Source organism: Cygnus atratus, chromosome 26 (assembly GCF_013377495.2).
Source record: "Cygnus atratus isolate AKBS03 ecotype Queensland, Australia chromosome 26, CAtr_DNAZoo_HiC_assembly, whole genome shotgun sequence".
Lineage (NCBI taxonomy): Eukaryota > Metazoa > Chordata > Aves > Anseriformes > Anatidae > Cygnus > Cygnus atratus.
The window spans coordinates 1,915,891-1,936,924 of record NC_066387.1 but is presented as its reverse complement, the minus strand read 5'-3'; the positions used below and the strand labels follow the sequence as shown (position 1 = coordinate 1,936,924).

Below are 21,034 nucleotides of genomic sequence, written 5' to 3'. Positions count from 1 at the left end.
CCACCATTGAGGCGGCTTCAGGTTGGCCTCTGAGCATCCTCAGTCCATTTTGGGGACCCCCCCCCCATGGGAACACCATCATGGTGGCTTCAGCTCGGTCCCCGAGCATCCTCGTTTTTTGAGGTGTCAAAATGGGACCAGCAGGATGGCCTGGCTGGCAGTGGGGACGGTGCCTTCCTCCCATGTGGGTAACCTCCGGTGCCCTCTTTTCTGCTCACGTCACCTCCTTGTGGGATGCTCGGGGTTTCGGGGATGTACAGGGCTGGGGTGCGAGAGCGGAGGCCACGGGGAGGGTGGGTGCTGGGGCCAGGCTGCGCTTTTGGGATGCGGGCAGTGGGGGACAGTCTGGGGACAAGGACATCCCTCTGGTGGCATCCCGGCCCTATCAGGATGGGGATTTGGGGGACTTTCAGCCCGGTTTGGTGATGCTGTCCCGTGTGGGGTTTGCACTCGCGACGTGCCGGCACCTGACCCACTCAGGGAGCCGAAAAAACGAGGCCAGGCACCGGGATTTGTGTCACTGGGTCTCCGCGTGGGGTGTCCCCAGCTCAGGGTGGGAGGGAGTTTGGGGGGGGGGGGGATGCCATATGGGAACCCCCTGGCCTCACGGCCCCATGGGGCGAAGCGCCCAGCACAGGGGGAGGCACTAAGGGGACCCCCAAGGGATGCCCGTGTTGGGGAGCTGTGGGCAGGTTTTGGGGCCTCCAGCACCGGCTTTGGGGTGGTTTGTGCATGAGCAGCGGTGGTTGCATTGCCGTGGTAACCCTGACCCCATTTGGGGTGATGTCCTGTCTCTATAGTAACCCTGACCCCATTTGGGGGTGATGTCTCATCTCCATGGTAACCCTGACCCCATTTGGGGTGATGCCCCATCACCATAGTAGCCCTGACCCCATTTCGGGTGATGCCCTGTCTCTATAATAACCCTGACCCCATTTGGGGTGATGCCCCATCACCATAGTAGCCCTGACCCCATTTGGGGTGATGCTCTGTCTCTTTAGTAACCCTGACCCCATTTTGGGGGTGCTGCCCCATTTCAATGCTAACCCCAAGCCTCCATTTTGGGGTGATGCTCTGTCTCTATAGTAACCCTGACCCCATTTTAGGGTGCTGCCCCATCTCCATGGTAACCCTGACCCCATTTGGGGCTGATGCCCCACCTCCATGGTAACCCCAACCCTGTTTTGGGGTGCAGCCCCACCTCCATGGTAACCCCGACCCCATTTTAGGCTGCTACCCCACTTCCATGGTAACCCTGTCCCCCTTTGGGGGTGTAGCCCCATCTCTACACTAACCCCGTCCCCATTTTGGGGTACAGACCCACCTCCCTAGTAACCCACGACCCCATTTTGGGGTGCAGCCCCACCTCTACACTAACCCCGATCCCATTTTGGGGTGTAGCCCCATCTCCCTAGGAACCCCTGACCCCATTTTGGGGTGATGTCCTGTCTCTGTAGTAACCCCAACCCCATTTTAGGGTGCTGCCCCACCTCTATGGTAACCCCCACCCCATTTTGGGGTGCGTCCCCACCTCTACACCGACCCCGACCCCATTTTGGGGCGCAGCCCCACCTGGGGCCCACCCCAGGCCCCCCTTGGTGCCACCACCCCGTCTCCATGCGGGGGGGGGGGGGGGGGGGGGGCTCCTTCACTCCCCCGTTAACCCCAATCCCCCCCCATTTCGGGGGGGGGGGGGGGCTCCTCCCGTCTCCACGGCAACCCCGACCCCCGTTCGGTGCCGGTAATGGCGGCGGGGGGTGGGGGGGGGGGGGGAGGGCGCCCGTCTCCATGGCAACCCCGGTGCCGCCGGGCGGGAGGGGCCGGGCGCGGCGGGGAGGCGGCGGCGGGAGGCCCAGGCCCGGCCCCGGTGCTGGCGCCGGGCCCGGCCCCGCTCGGCCCCGCCGGGTGCCTGCGGCCGGGCCGCGATGTCGGACCCGAGCTGCTGGGGCGCCGCGCCCGCCGCTTACCGGGGGCAGCGAGCGGCCGGGGCCCTGCTGCAGCGCTCCAAGAGGTGCGGGGCCTGCGCCCGGGGGGGGGGGGGGTGCGTGGTTTTTGGGGGGGTGGGGGTAGGTTTGGGGGTGCTTGGTTTTGGGGGGGGAGGGCTCTGGGGGTGCGTGGTTTGGGGGGTGTTTGGTTTGGGGGGGGTACATTGGGGATGTGTGGTTTGGGGGGTGCCCTGGGGGGGCGTTGTTTTGGGGGATCTGCATTGGGGGTGCGTGGTTTGGGGGGGGGCCTGGGGGTGCAGTCTGGGGGTGCGTGGTTTGGGGGGGGGCTTATGGGGGTGCGTGGTTTTGAGGGGGTTTGGGGGTGCGTGGTTTTAGGGGGGCTGTATTGGAGATGTGTGGTTTGGGGGGGTTGTGTTGGGGGTGCATGGTTTGGGGGGGCTCTGGGGGTATAATCTGGGGGTGTGTGGTTTGGGGGCTGTCTTGGGGGTGCATGGTTTGAGGGGGCTGTATTGGAGATGTGTGGTTTGGGGGGGCAGTATTGGGGGTGCGTGATTTGGGAGGGTGCCTTGGGGGTGCGTGGTTTTCCGGGGGTGCTCTGGGGGTGCATGCTTTGGGGGGGCTGCCTTGGGGGTGTGTGGTTTTGGGGGGGTGCTCTGGGGGTGTGTGTTTTGGGGGGGTGCATGGTTTGGGGGGGTGCTCTGTGAGTGCAATCTGGGGGTGCATTGTTTGGAGGGTGCCTTGGGGTGCGTGGTTTGGGGGGGTTGCATTGGGGGTGCATGGTTTTTGGGGGGTGAATTGGTGCGTGGTTCGGGGGGGGGTTGCACTGGGGGTGTAATCTTGGGGTGCACGGTTTGGGGGGCATTGCAGCAGGGGTTGCACCTGGGGGTGCGTGGTGTGGGGGGAGTGTTCCCTAGGGGCACAATTTGGGGGTGCATTATTTGGGAGAGCTGCACAGCGGGGGTGCCTGCCAGCGGTGCAAGGTCTTGGGGGGGGTTCCACCGGGGGGGGGGGTGCATTGGTTGGGAACCCCGTGCCATAGAGGGTGCGGCATTTAGGGTCCTGCAACGGGGGGGAGGCAATGACCCCCCCACCGAGATGGGCACCGGTGGGACGTGCACATGCACTGTGCGCGATGCACGACGCCGGGGAGCCCCCAGGCATCACCGCTACCGATGCCAGATTCGGGGTGCCGAGGCTGAACGAGGCGAGAACCCCGCAGTTTTATATAAAACCGGTGATAATCGGGTGCGGGGGCCGGGGGTTGGGGGGTGGGGGGGGCGGAGAGAGGTCCCCGCCGTGCTCGTAGGACTGGCATGGAACAAAGCGCCGCGGTTGCTTAGCGAACGAAGCCGCCCGGCGCGGGGCTGACGGCGCCTGCGTCGCTCCGGGCGTGGGAATCGCAGCCGGGAGCTGCCTCGTGCACGGGCCGGGGCCCGTCGGGGACGAGGGGCGGTGAGGATGCCGTCCCAGCGCGTGGATCCTTCCCAAGCACGTTCCCCGGGGGGGGAGCCTCGCGGAGAGGCGTAATTGCAGGGAGCATCCCGGCGGCCTCCAGAGATTGTGATTCAAAGGGCACGGGGTTTGCTCTTCATTCATCAGCATTCCTAGAATCCGCAGCAAGAACGGGGTCTGGCCTATTTTACAGCGGGTAGGACACGCGCGATGTTGTTCGGTGGGGTTAAGAGCCCCGTAAGGTCTGAGGAATCCGAATTTCCTGCGGCAGGGATCTGAAACGGCCGGCACGGCGCGGGGCCGCTCGGCTCCTGCGGGGATGCGGCGCGTCGCTGCTCACACCAGCGCTCGTCTCAGCATGGCAGGACCGTTTCCTTAGGGAGCAGGAGGTCTTGCAGAGATTTGTCCCAGGCTGCGAGGCCATTCCTTTAAGTCGTTTTTATCTCAGCGCAAAGAAATAAATGAGCACGGACCCGGCCCGCTGCGCCACGATGCCCGGCGAGGATTTGGGGTGCCGATCCCGGGAGGAGGCCTGGTGCTTGGGGAGGGGATAACGCAAGCACCCGACGGGGACGGGCTCTGCACAGCGGTGCAAGGCATGAGGTCTGGATCGCCTGATGGTGTTGTGAAGGTGCTAGAGGGCTGTGCACAGCCTGTGCTGGGCAGCGTGGTGCATTTTGCCATTGCAATCCAGTCCACAGCATCCCGCATCACAGCCTCCATCTCGAGGTCCCAAATGTCGTGGAGAAGAAATCATGCCGGGCACTGGCGTGGAAACTTTGGGTACGGCAGCTTGGTTCAACATTAAGAGCAAAATCATCGCACTGGAAATGATTTTTTCCAGCAAGAAGGCCCTGCAGTCCATGGCCCGTTGGTGCGTGGCACTTCCCGTGTCGGCAGGCACACGAGTGCCATGTGTTTGTTGGCGGGACACGGAGGACTTTTTCTCCACGGCCACGTGAAGGCCGGGAGGGTTCTTAATCCCAGAGCTGGGAGCTGAGCCGGTGGCTTGTACTTTGAGACGGCGCCCGTGCCCTTATCAGTCCGACCCTTGCCTCGTGCTGCACTGGAACCGAGTGCCCGTGCCACCGGCAGGGGCTTTGTCCTGCGTGAAGCTCACGGGGTAGGGAGCCAGAAACGCTGGACAGGATAAATCCAGGGATTTACCCAGGTTTTATTTATTTATTTACCCAGGTTTTGGCTTTTCTAGCCCTAACAGCGGGGTCCCTCTGGGCAGCTCGGTCCTGTTGTTCACCCCACGGGCGGTGACGAGCACTGGCTGGCATCTGACACACGTTGCCCTACTGCCCTGGAAGGGTTTAGTCACCGACTCTCTGATCTTTCTCCAAAACACGTCACTTGATCCCGCAGGACAGGAGCAGGATGCCCACGGCCCCGTTGCTTGCCCATCGCCAGCATTTCCCCTTCCAGCTCGGGACATTTTAAAACTCTGCCTCCGGCCCCAGCGCTTAGCATCACCCCGAGTGCCGGGACATCACGCGCGGGGCCGGCTGACGCGTTATTTCGCTCCAGGCTCCGGGGTCACAGCCTCTGTCCCACGCTTCCCGCATCCTTTGAAAAAAAAAGCACTGGATGGTGACAGCCTCGGAGATGCCGTGCGCAGGCAGCGCGTCCCCGCGTCCGAGCGGCTCTGGGGGGTGCTGACGGCGATTTTCCACTCCATTTTTGGTAAAATGCGCCAAGCGCTCAGTTAAGCACCGGGGGCACCGCTGGCAGCACGGGCTGGACCTCAGCCCCGGCTCCTGCCTTCGGGAGCTCAGTTTTGTAGCCCGAGGCTTACGTGCTGCGGAGGACGGGCAGCAGCTGTAGCTGATGCATCAGGCAAAGCAGGGTTAAAGCGGAGCAAGATGGTTGCAGCAGCGAGGGTGGAGCGCGCGGAAACAGGAAACAGCAGCCTCTGCCTGTGTCAAGATTACTGGAACTTGCTTAGCCGAAGATTTTGTTTTCACTTCCAACATGAAACCTCCTGTGCGGGGCTGCGGCGCCGCCTGCAACGGCACCGTGCTGTCCCCAGCGTGGGGCGGCCGCCCCTCGTCCCCCAGGGACCCTCCTGCAAGAGGAGGACGAGCAGATCCGCACCTTGGCAGGGCGAAACAGCGGAGCGACACCAAATCTTGTAGTTCTGACTAATAAATGTCTGCTGGGGTTGGCTTGGCAGCGGACCACGTTGGCTCGTGGCACCTCGTGCGCCCGGCCGGCCGGCGCAGCCGGGTGCTGCGGTTTGCTGCTGCCCCGGGAGGGTGCTGGGGAGGGTGCGCGCAGCCGGCGGTGCTGCAGCTTGAGCTGGGTCCTGGGCGTGAGCTGCGAAAGCAAACGGAGGGGCCAGGAGGAGGTGAGGGTCTTTGGGGTGCTCCCTGCTCGCTGGACCTCGAGCAAAAGAGACGGGACCCCTGTTTTTCGAGAGGAAGAGGCAAAAAAAGCACGTGTGAAAATGCTGGGTTAAATCAGCCCTTCCCTGCTAGGAACCACCTCGCGCTGCCTGTGCTGCTCGTGTCTTTGGGACCCGCGGAGCATCCCTTCGTACCGGGGCTGTGCTCCTGTGCCTGGCCGTTAAACCACGGCCCGTAACGGGTAGCGTCAGCGCGGCAAGGCAGCTCGGCGCCGCCGTGCAGCACGTGCAGCCGGAGGAAGCGCGGCTGCAGGAACCGCAGCCTGACCTACTTGGTTCGAACGCGGCTCTCGAGCGCGTTGACATTTTCGTGGGGATTCGTCCTTGGCCTGGCGTTAACAAAACCCACACGTCTTTGTCATGCGTACACGAGCTACCCTCAGTCTCTGCCCTGCTCTGGGGATGTTCCCTCCCAGCAGGATGAAAGCTTCAGTGGGGCCGGGGGTGTTTTACAAGCAGGTTCACGTGGGCTGCCTACGGGCCGCAGCACCGTTGTGGGCAGGTGGGCAGCAAAGCAGCAGGTCCCCGCTTGCAGGAGAAGCCCTGGGCTCGTGGCTTGCAGCAGAAGGAAGCAAAAATGAAATTCCTGCAAGGAGCACTGAAGTCTCGTGCGTTTGGAGGGCGAGAATGTCGGTGATGGCACGGAGATCTCGTGCTTGCAGACGTGCCCTTTCTCTTGTTTCCTTGTGGGTGCTGGCGTGCAGACCCCATGCAGCACCAGGGTGGGGTGATAGTGCTGTGAGCGTGGACCCGTGCACGGTGCTGCTTTCTGTCCTGCACTGTCACACGCGTGGCTTCCTCCTGGAGTTGGTCTGGAGGAGCACAGCTGAGCCCTGTGCGTACAGCACCGACCGGAGGAGCAGAGGGGACAGGGGTGCTGCCGACCTGGTGAAGGCAGCGGGGTTTCTCCATGGGGCTGGGGACTTAGGGACTGGCTGTCCTCCCCCTGGGCACAGGGGACGCGAGGGATGTAGGAACTGGGGGCATTTTCCACGCTGCGCAGCGGGGCTGGCAGTGGCCTGAAGCAACTTGCCATCTCTGTCGCTTCCTCCTTTTAGATCCCTTTTTCTATTCTTGCCCAACAGCCCGCATGCATCTTCCCTCCCGGCAGGCCAAAACCAGAAGTGGGACCTTGATGAGATGGTTTGGCTTCCAAACTAACACCGCCAGCCCTTCTCCAGCAGCATTTCTTCGGGGACATGATCTTCCCGGGGGCGGGAGATCTGTGATCGATGCGGTGACCGCAGCCGTGTCCCCTCGCTGCCACCGGGGCGAGCTGGAGCTGGGGCTGCAGGGTGCAGCCTGCAAGCGACCCGCACGTGTCTGAGCCCGACCAGCCCTGCCTGTGCTCTGCTTTCCCAAATTAATCCCCTTTCCTTTTTCCTTCTCCAGTTGCCGAAGCAGCAACAGGAAGAGCTTGGTGGTGGGGACGCCCTCTCCGACCCTCTCGCGTCCTCTCTCGCCGCTCTCGGTGCCGACGGGTAAGGGGAGTGCTGAGGCTGGGCATCGCCCCAAATTACCCTGATATTCCAGGGGGGCAGCGAGGGACTTGGGGGCACTGCCTGGGTGCTTGGAGGCTTTTCCAGAAGGGAGCAGAGGGATGGCGTAGGGAATGCTGTGATTAATCCTCCCTTGCCCCTGCAGCTGGGAGCAGCCCCTTGGACAGCCCGCGCAACTTCTCCACCAGCACCTCCGTCAACTTCCCCTTCGCTCGCAGGTGAGCTGTGCATCGCCCTAATCATCACCACCACCCACAAACTGGGGCTGTTCTGTTGGTCTTAGTGATTTTTTATTCCTCCTGATTTTCGTTTTGGTTTTGTTTTCCCTGCTGCTGCGACCGGTGCTTCCCATCACCCTCCAGCCATGCTCCTCGGACTGACAGGCAAGTACTGGCTGGGAGAAGGGCTTTGTGGAGGGGAGCTGCGTTGGTGCGAGCGTCTGCTCCACCTGGGCATGTCCCTGATCCTCTTCATAAAGGATCCTCTTCCTTCTCTCCGTGCCATGCACCCCTGGCAGGAAGGTCCCCAGCTGCAGAAGGGCTGCAGGGATTGCTGCAGGAAGAGAAACATCCCCGTTCCCATCACAGTGTCCCCCAGCCCCAAATTCTGTCCCACTCCGTTCCTCGTGCTCGAGTTCACGCACGGGGGCAGACGGATGACGTTAACCCCTGGATTGGCACATGGAAAAAAGCTGGAGGCTTGTGTTTAGTTTTCACGCTCGTAGTGGAGCAAAAAGCCAAAGGGCTTTGCGGACATCCCCGTGGCGTAAGAGCCAGCGCATCACCAGCTCCGTTGTCCTCGTCCCCTGCATCATGGCCCTGTCCTGCACGCATGGGAAACGGCGCCGGGAGGTGAAGGGCCTCATCCTGACCCGCTCCGTTGGAAACGTGTCCAAGAGGAAACATTCGCCTACGTGCGAGCGTTTGCCTTCCTGTTTATAATGAGGCTCTGCTATCCATGTGCGCCCTGCACTGGACCTTAGGAATCCTGATTTCTCCTAGAACGAAGTCCCAAAAGCTGGGATTTTGCTCCAATTAAAAATCAGATTCTCACTTTTTATTTTTTCCCCTTTGGAAATGGAGCCGCTCGAGTGCAGCGTGTGGCTGAGCAGGGCAGGGCTGTCACGGGGCTGTGGCTGCCATCGCCTTGGGTTTCCCACCCCAGCAGTGTCCCCATCGTGTTGTGAATAGCCTGTGGACATGAACTGTGCAAAACCTCTGCTATTTCACCAGTTTTCATCTCGTTCTGGCAAGAGGCTTCAGGGCTTTCTCACCCGAGCCAAACAGCAGTCGTCTTTCCCATCCTTATCGTTCAGATGTTATTTCTGCACGTGCATTCACGTGTTTTCTCCAGCATGCGACAGGCGTGTGCTTGCTCTTGCAGGGCTGATGGCAGAAGGTGGTCGCTGGCTTCGCTGCCCTCGTCTGGCTATGGGACCAACACCCCCAGCTCCACCGTCTCGGTAAGGCTGGTTCTCCTGGGGCAGGAGGAGAGAAGAAGCAAAGTGGTTTTAGGGGGAGCACGTGGGGTGAATCCCGAGCCCTGTGGCATCATGCTGCTGCAGCTGCGTCGTGTTTTCCTAATTTTAAGAAAGCTGCAGAGCCCCCCAAATGGCAGCAGCTTCTCCTGCACATTAAAGCTTCACTGCATCCTGTTGGAGCATTCACGGGGCATGTCTTGTCCATGCTGAGAAAGGGCAGGGCAGGAGCTGCTGGGTATGCCGCAGGTGGATGGAACCAGGCCGTGGACGGAGCCAGAGGCTGGCTTTTGGGGTGGGAACAGGCAGTGCACAAAGTCCTGGCCAGCTCCTGCCACCCGTGTTGCACGCAGTGAGCGCAGGAGGTGCGCGCGGAGCGATGCCGCGTGCTGCCCGTCACTGTTTCCAGTCTACTAAGAGGCTCGAGGCGCATTTTCCCCGAGGGTTTGCTGCTTGCCAGACACCGACCCGTCTCCTGACCGCCCGTGTCTGTCCTTCCTTGCAGTCGTCCTCGTCCTCCCAGGAGCGGCTGCACCAGCTGCCGTACCAGCCCACCCCCGACGAGCTGCATTTCCTTTCCAAGCATTTCCGCAGCACGGAGAGCGTCACGGACGAGGACGGGCGGCACTCGCCCTGCCTGCGCCCACGATCCAGGAGCCTGAGGTACAGAAACCACCCGTGCTGGTGTGACAATGCACAGGGACCCGGTTCTGGTCACTTCTGCCGTCTCCTGAGCTCTTCCTGGGACGTCCTGGTCCTGCTTAGCCATGGGGTTGGCCCTGATACGTTTTTTCCCCTTGCAAAGGAGTGGTAAAACTCCGTGCTTTTGCAGCTAGGCTCTGCTTTCCAGCAGTCCCTTGGCTGTCAGGATGTGGCAGAGGACACTTAAGAATGAGATTACTTGGGCTGAGGTTGGGGAAAGCAGCATTTGTTCCAAAATATCCCTTTCACAGCCTCCTGCCGCATGGTCCGCGGGGTTTCGGCAGATCTGGGGACCGCAGAGCAGGAGCCCAAGTGGTGGCATCTACTCCGAGGGTGCTTTATCACATGTCACGGCTGCAGGGCCAGCAGCCTGAGCTGCCGTTAGGAGATTAACCGGCCCGTTTGCACGCTCAGCTTTGGAAGCATTGCCTCCTTTAATGAAAGCCGAGCACCGCAGGCACGTCCGCACCTCCCCAGCCTGCTCTTAAGCAGGAGCGTAGGCAGAGGTGCGGCTCTCCCGGGGCTCCGCAAATTGCTCGGAGGGCTGGGAAGGCGACTCGCTGCTGCTTTCGGCTGCAATTTCATTAAAACCAGATTAATTAGCTGGCAGGTTTGGCAGGTGGCGACCCTTCCGCTGAGGAAACGCCAGTTTTGTGATCAGCGCTGCAAAGCATGAGCAGGGGCTCTGTGCTGAGCTGGGGCTCAGCTCCTGAGTGAGCGAGTCGGGGGTTCGTTATGGCATTTATTACACAGTGGTTAATGAGTCGCTGCCTGCTCCTGCCGCTTGCTTTGCATAATGAGATTACGGCCCTGGTGCTGGTGGCACGAGGAGCAACGTTGGGTGAGGGAAAAGAAAGCTTTCTCCTGGAGGTCCCAGTGTCTGCTGCGGGGAAGGTGGGGATGGGTTGGGATTTCTCTGCTGTCACTTGTGAACTGCAAAAAGGGCAACTGCAGCAACAATTTGTGGGATCCGGGATGGCTGCGGGTACCCAGCTGCAGTCTCGGCATCCTTCCAGCAGCTTTGTCGTTGCCATCTCTGCCACTGACATCACGGCAGGGGCTGCAGCAGGAATGATGGCACGAGAGGAAGCCGAGGATGAGCTGGCTGGCTGGAGCCAAGTGACTAATGCAGCTCCGGTGGCCCGGCTTCAAAACGCCCGCGGCTTTTCCGGTGACTTGGGTTTGGAGAGTTGAGTCTGCAGGAGGTCGGCGCTCCCGGGGCTTGACCAGGCCCTGCCAGGACGTGCGTGGGGCTGGCACCCCCTGCTCGGGATGGAAATGCTGAAGCTGGGGAAGGGGAGAACTGATGGTGGTTGTAGGTGTGCGGTGGTGGGGGCCCCAGGGACGTCCCAGCCAGCACGGGCGATCCCGATGGTACTGGAGGTCCTGGCCCAAGGCTGAGCGCTCCGCTTGGATGGGATCTAATGGCTTGTGACACCCGGGACAACGAGGAGAGAACAAATTGCAGCAGCTCTCCGGGGGCAGTAGCTATTTGCATACTTGTAAATGACTCGGTCTCGTAACGCAGCCTGCTTTCCCACCCCACAGCCCTGGACGGACGAGTGGAACGTTTGATAACGAGGTGGTGATGATGAACCATGTCTACAAGGAGCGGTTCCCCAAGGTAACCCTGGCCTGGGGGGGACGATGGCATCAGTGCCCCCACAGCATCCTGACAGCTCCTCCAGAAAAATCACTGTGCTGGAACATGAAATGCATGAGTAGGTGTGGGGGGTGCTGGGGGACACTGGAGACGTGGGAACGAACCAGGGAGGCAGGGACACGTGGCTCTGCGTCGTCACACGTGCAGGCAGCCGTCTCCGGAGACCCTGGTGGGGCTTCTGCAGGCTGGTCCCAGGTGGGACCAGAGGTTGGAGCTGCGGGAGGTGGCAGGACGAGGCCGGGAGGTGGCACGGGGACACGTGCTCGCAGGCGTCACCGTCCCTTCTGCCTCGCAGGCCACAGCCCAGATGGAGGAGCGCCTGCAGGACACCATCAGGAACTTCTCTCCAAGCAGCACCCTGCCGCTGGCGGACGGGGTGCTGGGCTTCATCCACCACCAGATCATCGAGCTGGCCCGCGACTGCCTGGCCAAGTCCCAGGGGGCTCTCATCACCTCCCGCTACTTCATGGAGCTGCAGGAGAAGCTCGAGAAGATGCTGAGAGACGTGAGTGGGGGCAATTCCCTGCCCGGCGCCGTCTCCCGAGGCCGTCGGTGACTCCTGGCTTCCGTCCCCTTTTCCGGCAGGCTCAGGAGCGTTCGGAGAGCGAGGAAGTGAAGTTCATCGACCAGCTGGTGAGGAAGCTGCTGATAATCATCTCCCGTCCTGCACGCCTCCTGGAGTGCCTGGTAAGACGCTACAGCTCCCCGTGGGTGTTTGTCTTCCACGGTCAGTTCCACGGAGGAGGTGTCCCGCTAGGAAGAGCCTCTTCTCTCCACCCTGCTTGGTCCCCCATGGGAATCGCTGCTCACACGCAGCAGCCTGGACTGCTGAGATGAGCTGAGCCCATTCTCAGGGTTAGAGCCATTTCGTGGAGGGGAGAGGCTGGTTTTTCCTAGCGGAGCATGGGGATGGGAACTTCTTTGCCAGCCTTCTCACCCGGGTTTTGTTGTGCTACGTCGTGCTGAATTTCTGAAATGCTCGCTTTCTATAACTGCTGTGGTTCCGGCGTTTTCTGAGGCATGCTGCTGGTGTGCTCTGTGTAAGGTTTCTCCTCCAAAGCCAGGTCATAGGCTACATGGTTTTTAAAATCCCTTTATGCTTGGAGGAATGATGCTAGAGCCCGGAGCAGAGCGTTTAGCTGTCTCCAGCAAACATCCAGAGCCTGTGCCCCAATCATGGTGGTGCTCAGAGGGAAGGCCGGACTTGGCAAAGCCTCACTCCCTGACCACACTGGGTTTTTCCCCGTCTAGGAGTTTGACCCCGAGGAGTTCTATCACCTCCTGGAAGCCGCAGAGGGACACGCCAAAGTCGGCCAGGGAATAAAGACCGACATTCCCCGGTACATCATCAGCCAGCTGGGGCTCGTCAAGGACCCGCTGGAGGGTAAGGAAGAGCTCGGGCGAGGTCTGCAGGGGGCCATGAGCCCCTCCTGCTCCCCATGCTGCCGTGGCGAGCACGGACAAGCACCGGGAGGTGCAGGCGGTGGCTGGAGCCGGCTGGGCTGCAGGTCCAGGACGGCGGCCAAGCCTCCAGGCCAGCCCAGCATCTCATTATTGCTCCCAACATGTTCAGCAAAGCAGATTAATCTCAAGAACATTTAATCCATAGGAAGCCAAGGCTTTGGGGGGGAACCATAATCCTTGAAGAACACGGGAATGACTATGGGAAAAAGAGAATTATGTAAATGTTTGACCTCTGGTTTAACCTCCTAATGCCCTGACCTGAATTTCTCCAGACAATAGCTTGAACAAAGCATGTAGCTAACCCCCCGTGGGATCTCTCAGACTGGAGGGAAGGTGATAGCTGAGGGGATTCTTTTGGCGTAAAGGGGGATTGAGCATGAAAAAGGTGAATACCGTCGCTGTCTTCTGCAGAAATGGTGCAGCTGGACCACTTCGACAGCGGGAACACCATCACGCCAGAGAACGACGACACCTGCGAGGTGAGCAGGGTCCCACCTGCATGTCCCCACACGTGTCCCACCCGGTGCCTCCAGCACCACCCTGCAGCTGTGTGCGGCTATGGCTCCGTGCAAGTTCCTGCCTGCCAGCAGCACGGGGGCACGCAGAGCACCCGTGGGCACGCTAAAACCCCTCTGCCTCTTTTCAGAGCCAGCCTTCGGTCACCGCTCCTCGGAGGAAACCCTGCGAGGGTGACTTTGAGACCATCAAGCTGATCAGCAACGGGGCCTACGGGTGAGCTGGGGAGGGCTGGGCAGGCGCTGGTGGCACGCCTGGAGCATCCTTCCCTGCCGTGCAGCAAACAGACCGCCTGGCAGCGTGCTCTTGGTTTCTAACCCTTGTTTCCACCTGTAGACACCTCCAAGGCCACGTGCACTGAATTTGCTTGTTTCTGACCATAGCTGCTGCTCCTCCTGCCTGTCCAACCCCCTGTGCTGTGGGATCGGTGCTGGAGGTTGGAGAATGTGTTCTGAGGTCCAGTTGCTCGCTCTCTCCTAGGGCCGTGTACCTGGTGAGGCACAGGGAGACGCGGCAGCGTTTCGCCTTGAAGAAGATCAACAAGCAGAACCTCATCCTGCGCAACCAGATCCAGCAGGTCTTTGTGGAGAGGGACATCCTCACCTTTGCCGAGAACCCCTTCGTGGTCAGCATGTTCTGCTCCTTCGAGACGAAGCGACACCTCTGCATGGTGATGGAGTACGTGGAAGGTGAGGAGGGGGCTTGGGGTGGTGCAGCGAGGAGGGTGGACAAGTGGAGAGACCCCGATGCCAGCCAGGTGTCTGAGCACTGAGGGTGCCATCCTGATGTCTCCTGCTTTGCTTTGCTTTGGGGAGCAGAGGGAAGCCCTGCTGTCATCCCGAGTCCCACCCTGATGAAGGTGGTGGCTGTCTCACCTAGGAGAACATTTCCGCCCTGTGCTCGGGCAGAGCTGCAGCTCCGAGGAGGGACGGGAGGGTCTCACTGGGAGCCTGCCTAACTCTTCCCGGAGACCCCCCTGTCTTTTCCAAGTGCTCAGGAGCAGCCGTGTTGTTCCTGCAGGAGGGGATTGTGCCACGCTGCTGAAGAACATGGGCCCGCTGCCCGTGGACATGGCGAAGATGTACTTCGCTGAGACCGTCCTCGCGCTGGAGTACCTCCACAACTACGGCATCGTGCACCGTGACCTCAAACCCGACAAGTGAGGACGGGGGTTGGTCCCACAAGGGGGCAGGGGCTGGGCTGAGAGGGAGAGGGGCTGCTCCAGGCCAGGAGAGGAGGACAACGAGGCGGTGCCTTCTCTTCCAGCCTGCTCATCACCTCCATGGGCCACATCAAGCTGACGGACTTCGGCCTGTCCAAGATTGGCTTGATGAACATGACCACCAACCTCTACGAAGGGCACATGGAGAAGGACACTCGGGAGTTCATGGACAAGCAGGTACGAGGGTGGCCCTCACTGGCACCCGAAATAGGCTCGGGGCCTGGTGCAGAGGTTGGTGTGGAGGTGTCAGCAGCACCGCTGGTTCGAACGCAGGTGTGCGGCACGCCCGAGTACATCGCGCCAGAAGTCATCCTCATCCAGGGCTACGGGAAGCCCGTCGACTGGTGGGCCATGGGCATCATCCTCTACGAGTTCCTGGTGGGCTGCGTCCCCTTCTTCGGGGACACCCCCGAGGAGCTCTTCGGGCAGGTGATCAGCGGTGAGTGCCTGCAGCCGCCGGCACATTTTGCTGCTCGCTTTGCTCGTCCTGCCCAGCCCTTCGCTCCCGTCCGCTGCTCCCCGCACCCGAGGGGCTCCACGCTCACCTCCCCTTTTGTTGCAGATGAAATCATGTGGCCGGAGGGGGACGAGGCTCTTCCTGCTGATGCTCAGGACCTGATCATGCGGCTGCTGAGGCAGTGCCCGCTCGAGCGCTTGGGCACCGGTACGTGTGCCATTTGCTTGTGTGATATTGAAGCCAAAGCGTGTCCTGCTGTATTAAGGACATGGTGCAAGGCACAGATCCGTCCTGGGGGAGAGGAGATGGTGCTGTTGGGGCTGGGAGCATTTCAGGGTGTGCTTCCCTCACGGGGGTTTCTCTGCCTGCCAGGGGGTGCGCACGAGGTGAAGCACCATGCCTTCTTCCTCCACCTGGACTGGAACGGGCTCCTGCGGCAGAAGGCAGAGTTCATCCCCCAGCTGGAGTCCGAGGACGACACCAGCTACTTCGACAGTGAGGCCACCTCCAGCCCCTTGCCCCCACGATCTTTTGTCCCCGCTGCAGGGCGGATGCTGCAGCAGGAGATGAAAATCTCCTGGGTGCACTCTGTCATTTTACACCCTGAGCTAAGTCGCAAAAAACAGATGTAAATCTGTTTCCGGACTGCTCAGCCTTAACAAAAGCGTTGCTTTCTCATCCCAAAACGTTCCCAGGGTTCCTAACGCCTCCTGTCCTCTCGTGGTGGGACATCAGCCCTCACCACTGGTGCTCTTGCTTTCAGCTCGCTCCGAGAGGTACCGCCACTTGGATTCGGAGGATGAAGAAACCAATGACGAGGAATCATCTGTGGAGATCGGCCAGTTCTCCTCCTGCTCCCATCGCTTTAGCAAGGTGCTTGAATCCGTCCTCTAAAACCCCAGCGGGGTGGTGCATGGGTGCTTGCCCCACAAGCAGGACCGCCCCCCAGCAGCATAACCACTCCGTTCCGACCTCTCGCCTGTTCCCCAGGTGTACAGCAGCTCCGAGTACCTGGCCACGCACTCCAACCTCAGCCTCTCGTCCTCTGATCGGAGCCACAGCGAGGACAAGGAGGACAGGGGGGAGCGCTGGGAACGGCACTCGGGAGATGAGGACAGGAGCCGGCTGTCGGGCGCAGAGCCCCGGTGAGTGGCGGGACGGGGACTCTGATGTGAGCACGGGTTGTTCCCGTCAGATGGTGTCAGTGGAACGTGTCCTGGGGTGCTGCAGAGACCCAGGACCACCCTTCCTCGCTCATTTATGGGTGCTCTGCGCCCTCTGGCTCCCTCCCTGCAGACTGCGGTCCTGGACGTCCTGCAGCTCCACGCCCTACACCTCCCAGCACGAGCGCAGCCGCAGCCCCGCCGCCTTGACCAGCACCTACAGCCTGGACACCATGCCCAAGTTTGCCTTCTCCTCGGAAGATGAAAGCCCTTGCGTGGCACCAGCCAAGCCAGAGCGACCCAAATTTGTGCTGGGAGACCCCGACGCTGGGGCCAGCACGGCAGTGAAGACTTCAGCGTTATCTGGTGCGTGGGTTTTGGGGGCAGACGGGGTCTCTAACGGTGTTGGGTGGCTTCTCCACACTCTCCTGAACCCTGTAGAGGGTCCAAAGGGCCCATCCTCAGCCATTTCACCACCTCTTTCCTCCTCCCTTTCAGCTGATCTCGTCAGCCTGAACCGCATCCGCCTGCGGAGCAACAGCACCGGCACCAAAAATTCAGCTCCCAGGGGCTTGGAGCCGGGCAGCAGCCGCCGGCTGAGCAGCCAGAAGGACGGGACGGAGAAACCAAGAACTTCTCCCGGCAGCCGAGTGCCCAAATCCGCCTCCGTCTCGGCCCTGTCCCTCATCATCACGTCAGGTTCGTGGTTGGCTTCTGCAGCCGCCGCGGCCACCGCGTGGCTTCCCGGGCACGAGCCGCCTTCTTCTCCTTGCAGATGACTTCAGCAGCGGTGCCCTCATGAGCCCCATCTCCCCCCACTCGCTCTCGTCCAACCCCTCTTCCCGCGACTCGTCCCCGAGCCGGGACTCTTCCCTCGCCATCACCAGCCTGCGGCCCCCCATCATCATCCACAGCTCGGGCAAGAAGTACGGCTTCACGCTGCGAGCCATCCGGGTCTACATGGGGGACAGCGACGTCTACGCCGTGCACCACATGGTCTGGGTAGGTGGCCCCGGGGACCGGTGACACCGCTGGGACACCACAGGTGGGAGACGTGGGTTGTGTCCGAGCAAAAGCCTGGCTCTTCTGTTGCAGAGCGTGGAAGAAGGGAGCCCTGCCCAGGAAGCGGGGCTGAGAGCTGGAGACCTCATCACGCACGTGAACGGGGAGTCGGTGCTGGGCTTGGTGCACCGGGACGTCGTGGAGCTGCTGCTGAAGGTAGGCGCCTCGCTCTGCTCGCCCGGCTTGCTCGGGACCTGCGTGCGGCTGCCCGAACCGGCGCATCAGGCCCGAGCAGCAAATTATCCCTGACCCTCGGGAGCGTGGGAATCCCAAAATCTGACGGTGCTGGAGGCGACGCGGGTCTGACTCTGCCTGCTGCAGTGGAGCCGCCAAGGCCACGGAGCTGCCACCCAGGAAATGGATGTGAAACGCAGCAGAGCACGGGGTTTAGCTTGTGGGGGGATCAGGGGTGATGTCTGTGAGATGTGGGGCTCGCGGCTGCCTTGCAGACAGCTCTTTGGGGTTAAACCCTGGTGCTTGGGTCCAGCATGCTGCAACAACCCCTTTTGTACCCGCAGAGCGGCAATAAAGTAGCCCTGCGGACCACTGCCCTGGAGAACACCTCCATCAAAATTGGCCCTGCCCGGAAAAACAGCTCCAAGACGCGGATGGCCCGAAGGAGCAAGAAGAGCAGGAAAAGGGACAGCCAGGACAGGTGAGAATAAACAGAGGGGGATAAAATGGCACCTTCCTCCCGGGTGTCCCGGGAGCTGGAACACCACCTGCGTGGGTGCTCTGGTTCTCCAGTACCACGAGGTCCAGGTGGAGAAGCACAATCCCACCAGATTCAGGTCTGCTGGCTTTAAAGAGAGCTGGCATCAGTGTCTCCAAGGGTCCCTGCTTCTCCCTACCATTTGTGACCAACCTCCCTTTTGCGCTTCCTTCCAAGGAGGAAATGCCTTTTCAAGAAGATCTCCAAGCAGTCGACGGTCCTGCACACCAGCCGCAGCTTCTCCTCTGGCCTCCACCACTCGCTGTCCTCCAGCGAGAGCCTCCCGGAGTCCCCCACACACAGCCTGTCCCCGGGTCCCGCGACGCCCAGCCGCAGCCCTGCTCCGGACCTGCCCCCAGGTACCGGGGCCGCTGCCCGCATGGGGTCGGGATCCTCTTTTTCCCCTGGGGGGGACGATGGCATCCCTGGTGGATGGTGACTTCTCTCCCTCTCTCCCCGCGGCAGATGCTGTGTCCCCGCAGAGCACCTCTCCCTCCTCCAGCACCCCAACGTCACCCGCCGGCCACGTGCGCCCCAGCACCCTGCACGGGCTGGCTCCCAAGCTGAGCGGGCAGCGCTACAAGGTGGGACGCCGCAAGTCCACCAGCAGCATCCCGCCCTCGCCCCTCGCCTGCACCCCTGCCTGCGCCCAGCGGCCGACGTCCCCGCAGAGGTCCCCGTCCCCGCTGCCTGCTCACCCCAAACCCTCCCACCCCTTCCAAGGCAAGACTCTGTCCCCCCCCACCATCGTGCGGCAAGGGTCGCGGCCGCGCAGCGCCGAGTGCCCCCGCTCCCCCCTGCTCAAGCGCGTGCAGTCGGCGGAGAAGATGGCAACCTACCTGGCCGAGAAGAAGACCGTGGGCAGCCGCAAGCTGGGGCTGGAGATGCCTCTACGGGACGGGGCCGGGGAAGTTTTTGGGGAGGGCGAAGCGCCCGTCCCGCTGTACCCCGGGGAGCACGGCTACGGAGCAGTTTCACGGCCGGCGGAGCAGGAGATGGTGGTGATGAGGCGCCTGAACCTCTCCGAGCGCCGCGACTCCTTCAAGAAGCAAGAAGCCGTGCAAGAAGTGAGCTTCGACGAGCCGGGAGGCGAGGACGGGGCCAAGAACGACGCCGGGCAGGGCGCAGGCACGGGGCCCGCCGAGCCCAAACCCGGCCGGGTGCCGCAGATCGCGGTGCAGGGCTCTGAGAGCGACGAGCAGGAGCAGGGGGTGGCTGGCTGGGAATGCCAGGCCTCCTACCCCCTCCGCCTCTTCAGCACCGACAGCACCGCTGGCATCGCCTTGCCGCGGCGGGACGGCCACCGGCATCACCGGACCTGTGGGGACGGGGCCCCCTCGGGGCTATCGGCACGGGGCATCCCCTAAAACCTCCCCAATCTGGGGCACGTCCCGTGCCGCTGCGCCATGGGATGAAAACGTTTTTATCGCCAGACCGTGTCACGATCCAGAGCTTTGCCTTTTGTACTAACTGCAGAGACGCCCGGATTTCTGTCGCGGGGGCTCTCGGCGTGGCGGTGGCGTTTCCCCATCAGGGCCCGAAACTTTGTGAATAGAAAGGACTCGATGCAAATACTCGGAACTAATTTATTACTTTTATAAGCTAAACAGAGGCGTTGCAGGGTCCAAGCTGTCCCAGCCTTTTCCGTGTGTTTCCCGGCCCCCGGCCCGATGACGCGATGTTTTCTAACCAAAAGAACCACCAGCTTTTCCCCGTTTGTTCACTTTCAGCTGGAAAAGCCCCCAAAATGCAGTCACAAGGCAAGTTTTCCAAGTAGCAATGAAGCCGAGGGCTCCCCTCTGCAGACGTGCATTCAGGATCGCCTCCATCTCCATGAGCCCCCCTGGTGCCCCCCTGTTCCCACAGGAAAATCCCCCAAATCCCCCAAAACCCGAGTGGGTGCCGTGCCAAGGGCCACGGGGTTCGTTTTATAAACACGTTGCGGATGGAGAGGTTTTCAGTTTTTTATTATGATTCCTTCCGAGAAAGCCCCAAACCGCTCTGCCAACCCGCTCCATCGTCTTTCTCGAGAGGAGCGGGGCTGGGGAGGATAAACCTGGCCCGACCATTGCTTGGGGTTCAGCAATTTGATGCAAATAACAGGGTTTTTAGGTTTAGTGTTTTTTTTAGTTTTCCCTATTCTGCCGTGATGCACCTTTGGGCATTCATGGGGTATGGTTGGTGCATTTCATGAAAAGCCAATATTTCCATTTTTCCCCCAAAAAAACCCACAGCATTTCAATTCTTCCCAAAAAACAGCAACCCAAGTGAGCTCTGCTCTACCTGTAATTTCTAAATTTCTTCTCCCGCAGCTCTATTCCCGACGGACCAAGGGCCAGCCCAGCGCTTTCCCCGCCTGTTTCTAATGTTTTCTATGCTCTATAACCTTTGCTGCTGCATGCACAGGGCCACGCTGCCGCGCTCCGGCTCCTCGGTGCCACCTCCCACCCTGAAGCGTTGGCTCCGTATTTCACTGGATTATTTCGTGTGCGTGCGGTTCGTGCAAGGCTCTTTCGACAAGGCTCGGCGTTTCCTCCCCTCTGTCTCCCTTTTTTCTTACGACGCATCTTTTGCGGCGTGCAAAGGGGTTTTTTTTTATGGAAGATGTCGTGAAAGCGGATGGGACCTTGTCTTCCTGGGCTGTGCCGAGCACCGGTCTTGTTGTTACCTTCGGGAAGTTTTATGTTGTATTAAAATTGTTCCTTGGGATGTGCTGCGGCGTGGGGTCTTCTGAAACGGAGCGGCTGGGGCTGGAAGAGGCTGGATGAGGGCAGGGGGTGGGTTCTGGATGGGCTCCTTGTGTGGTGCCTGGTGCAATGCTGAGTGCCTGATGCAGTGCTCAGTGCAGTGCCGGTGCAGTGCCCGGTACCCATTGCAGTGTCCATTCAGCGCCCAGTGCAATGCCCAGTTCCCAGTGCAGTTCGCTTTGCAATGCCCCGTGCCCATTGCAGTGCCTGGTACAGTGCTCAATGCCTATTGCAGTGCCTGTGCAGTCCCCATTGCAGTGCCTGGTGCAGACCCTGTGCAGTGCCTGGTGCAATGCGCAGTGCCTGTGCAGTGCCTGTGCAGTGCCCATTACAGTCCCCATGCAGACCCTGTGCAGTGCCTGGTGCAATGCTCAATGCCCATTGCAGTGCCTGTGCAGTTCCCATTGCAGCGCCTGGTGCAAAGCTCAGTGCCTGTGCAGTGCCCCTTGCAGTTCCTTTTGCAGTGCGTGGTGCGATGCCCACTGCAGTGCCCATGCAGTATCTGGTGCAGTGCCTGGTGCAATTGCAATGCTCAGTGCCCA

General features: G+C 61.1%; 1 protein-coding gene across 1 annotated transcript; it reads left to right on the top strand.

Moving 5' to 3' along the window:
* Positions 1-1,896: 1,896 nt before the first annotated feature.
* Positions 1,897-20,456, top strand: MAST3 (microtubule associated serine/threonine kinase 3). Its single transcript, XM_035567756.2, has 27 exons — positions 1,897-2,011; positions 7,201-7,289; positions 7,453-7,525; positions 7,670-7,690; positions 8,691-8,769; positions 9,290-9,447; positions 11,035-11,110; positions 11,445-11,654; positions 11,735-11,836; positions 12,401-12,533; positions 13,025-13,092; positions 13,260-13,345; positions 13,610-13,818; positions 14,150-14,288; positions 14,396-14,528; positions 14,625-14,790; positions 14,914-15,015; positions 15,181-15,303; positions 15,572-15,681; positions 15,799-15,953; positions 16,105-16,337; positions 16,470-16,670; positions 16,747-16,973; positions 17,067-17,189; positions 17,552-17,688; positions 17,923-18,104; positions 18,211-20,456. The coding sequence occupies exons 1-27, from the start codon at positions 1,926-1,928 to the stop codon at positions 19,110-19,112; spliced, it is 4,323 nt and encodes a 1,440-aa protein (XP_035423649.1). The 5' UTR covers positions 1,897-1,925; the 3' UTR covers positions 19,113-20,456.
* The last annotated feature ends 578 nt before the right edge of the window (positions 20,457-21,034 follow it).

Coding starts and splice junctions, on each gene's coding strand:
- MAST3 (XM_035567756.2), top strand. CDS start 1,926: ATGTCGGACCCGAGCTGCTGGGGCGCCGCGCCCGCCGCTTACCGGGGG. Junction 2,012..7,200: donor CTGCTGCAGCGCTCCAAGAG/GTGCGGGGCCTG, acceptor TTCCTTCTCCAG/TTGCCGAAGCAGCAACAGGA. Junction 16,338..16,469: donor GAAGACTTCAGCGTTATCTG/GTGCGTGGGTTT, acceptor CCTCCCTTTCAG/CTGATCTCGTCAGCCTGAAC.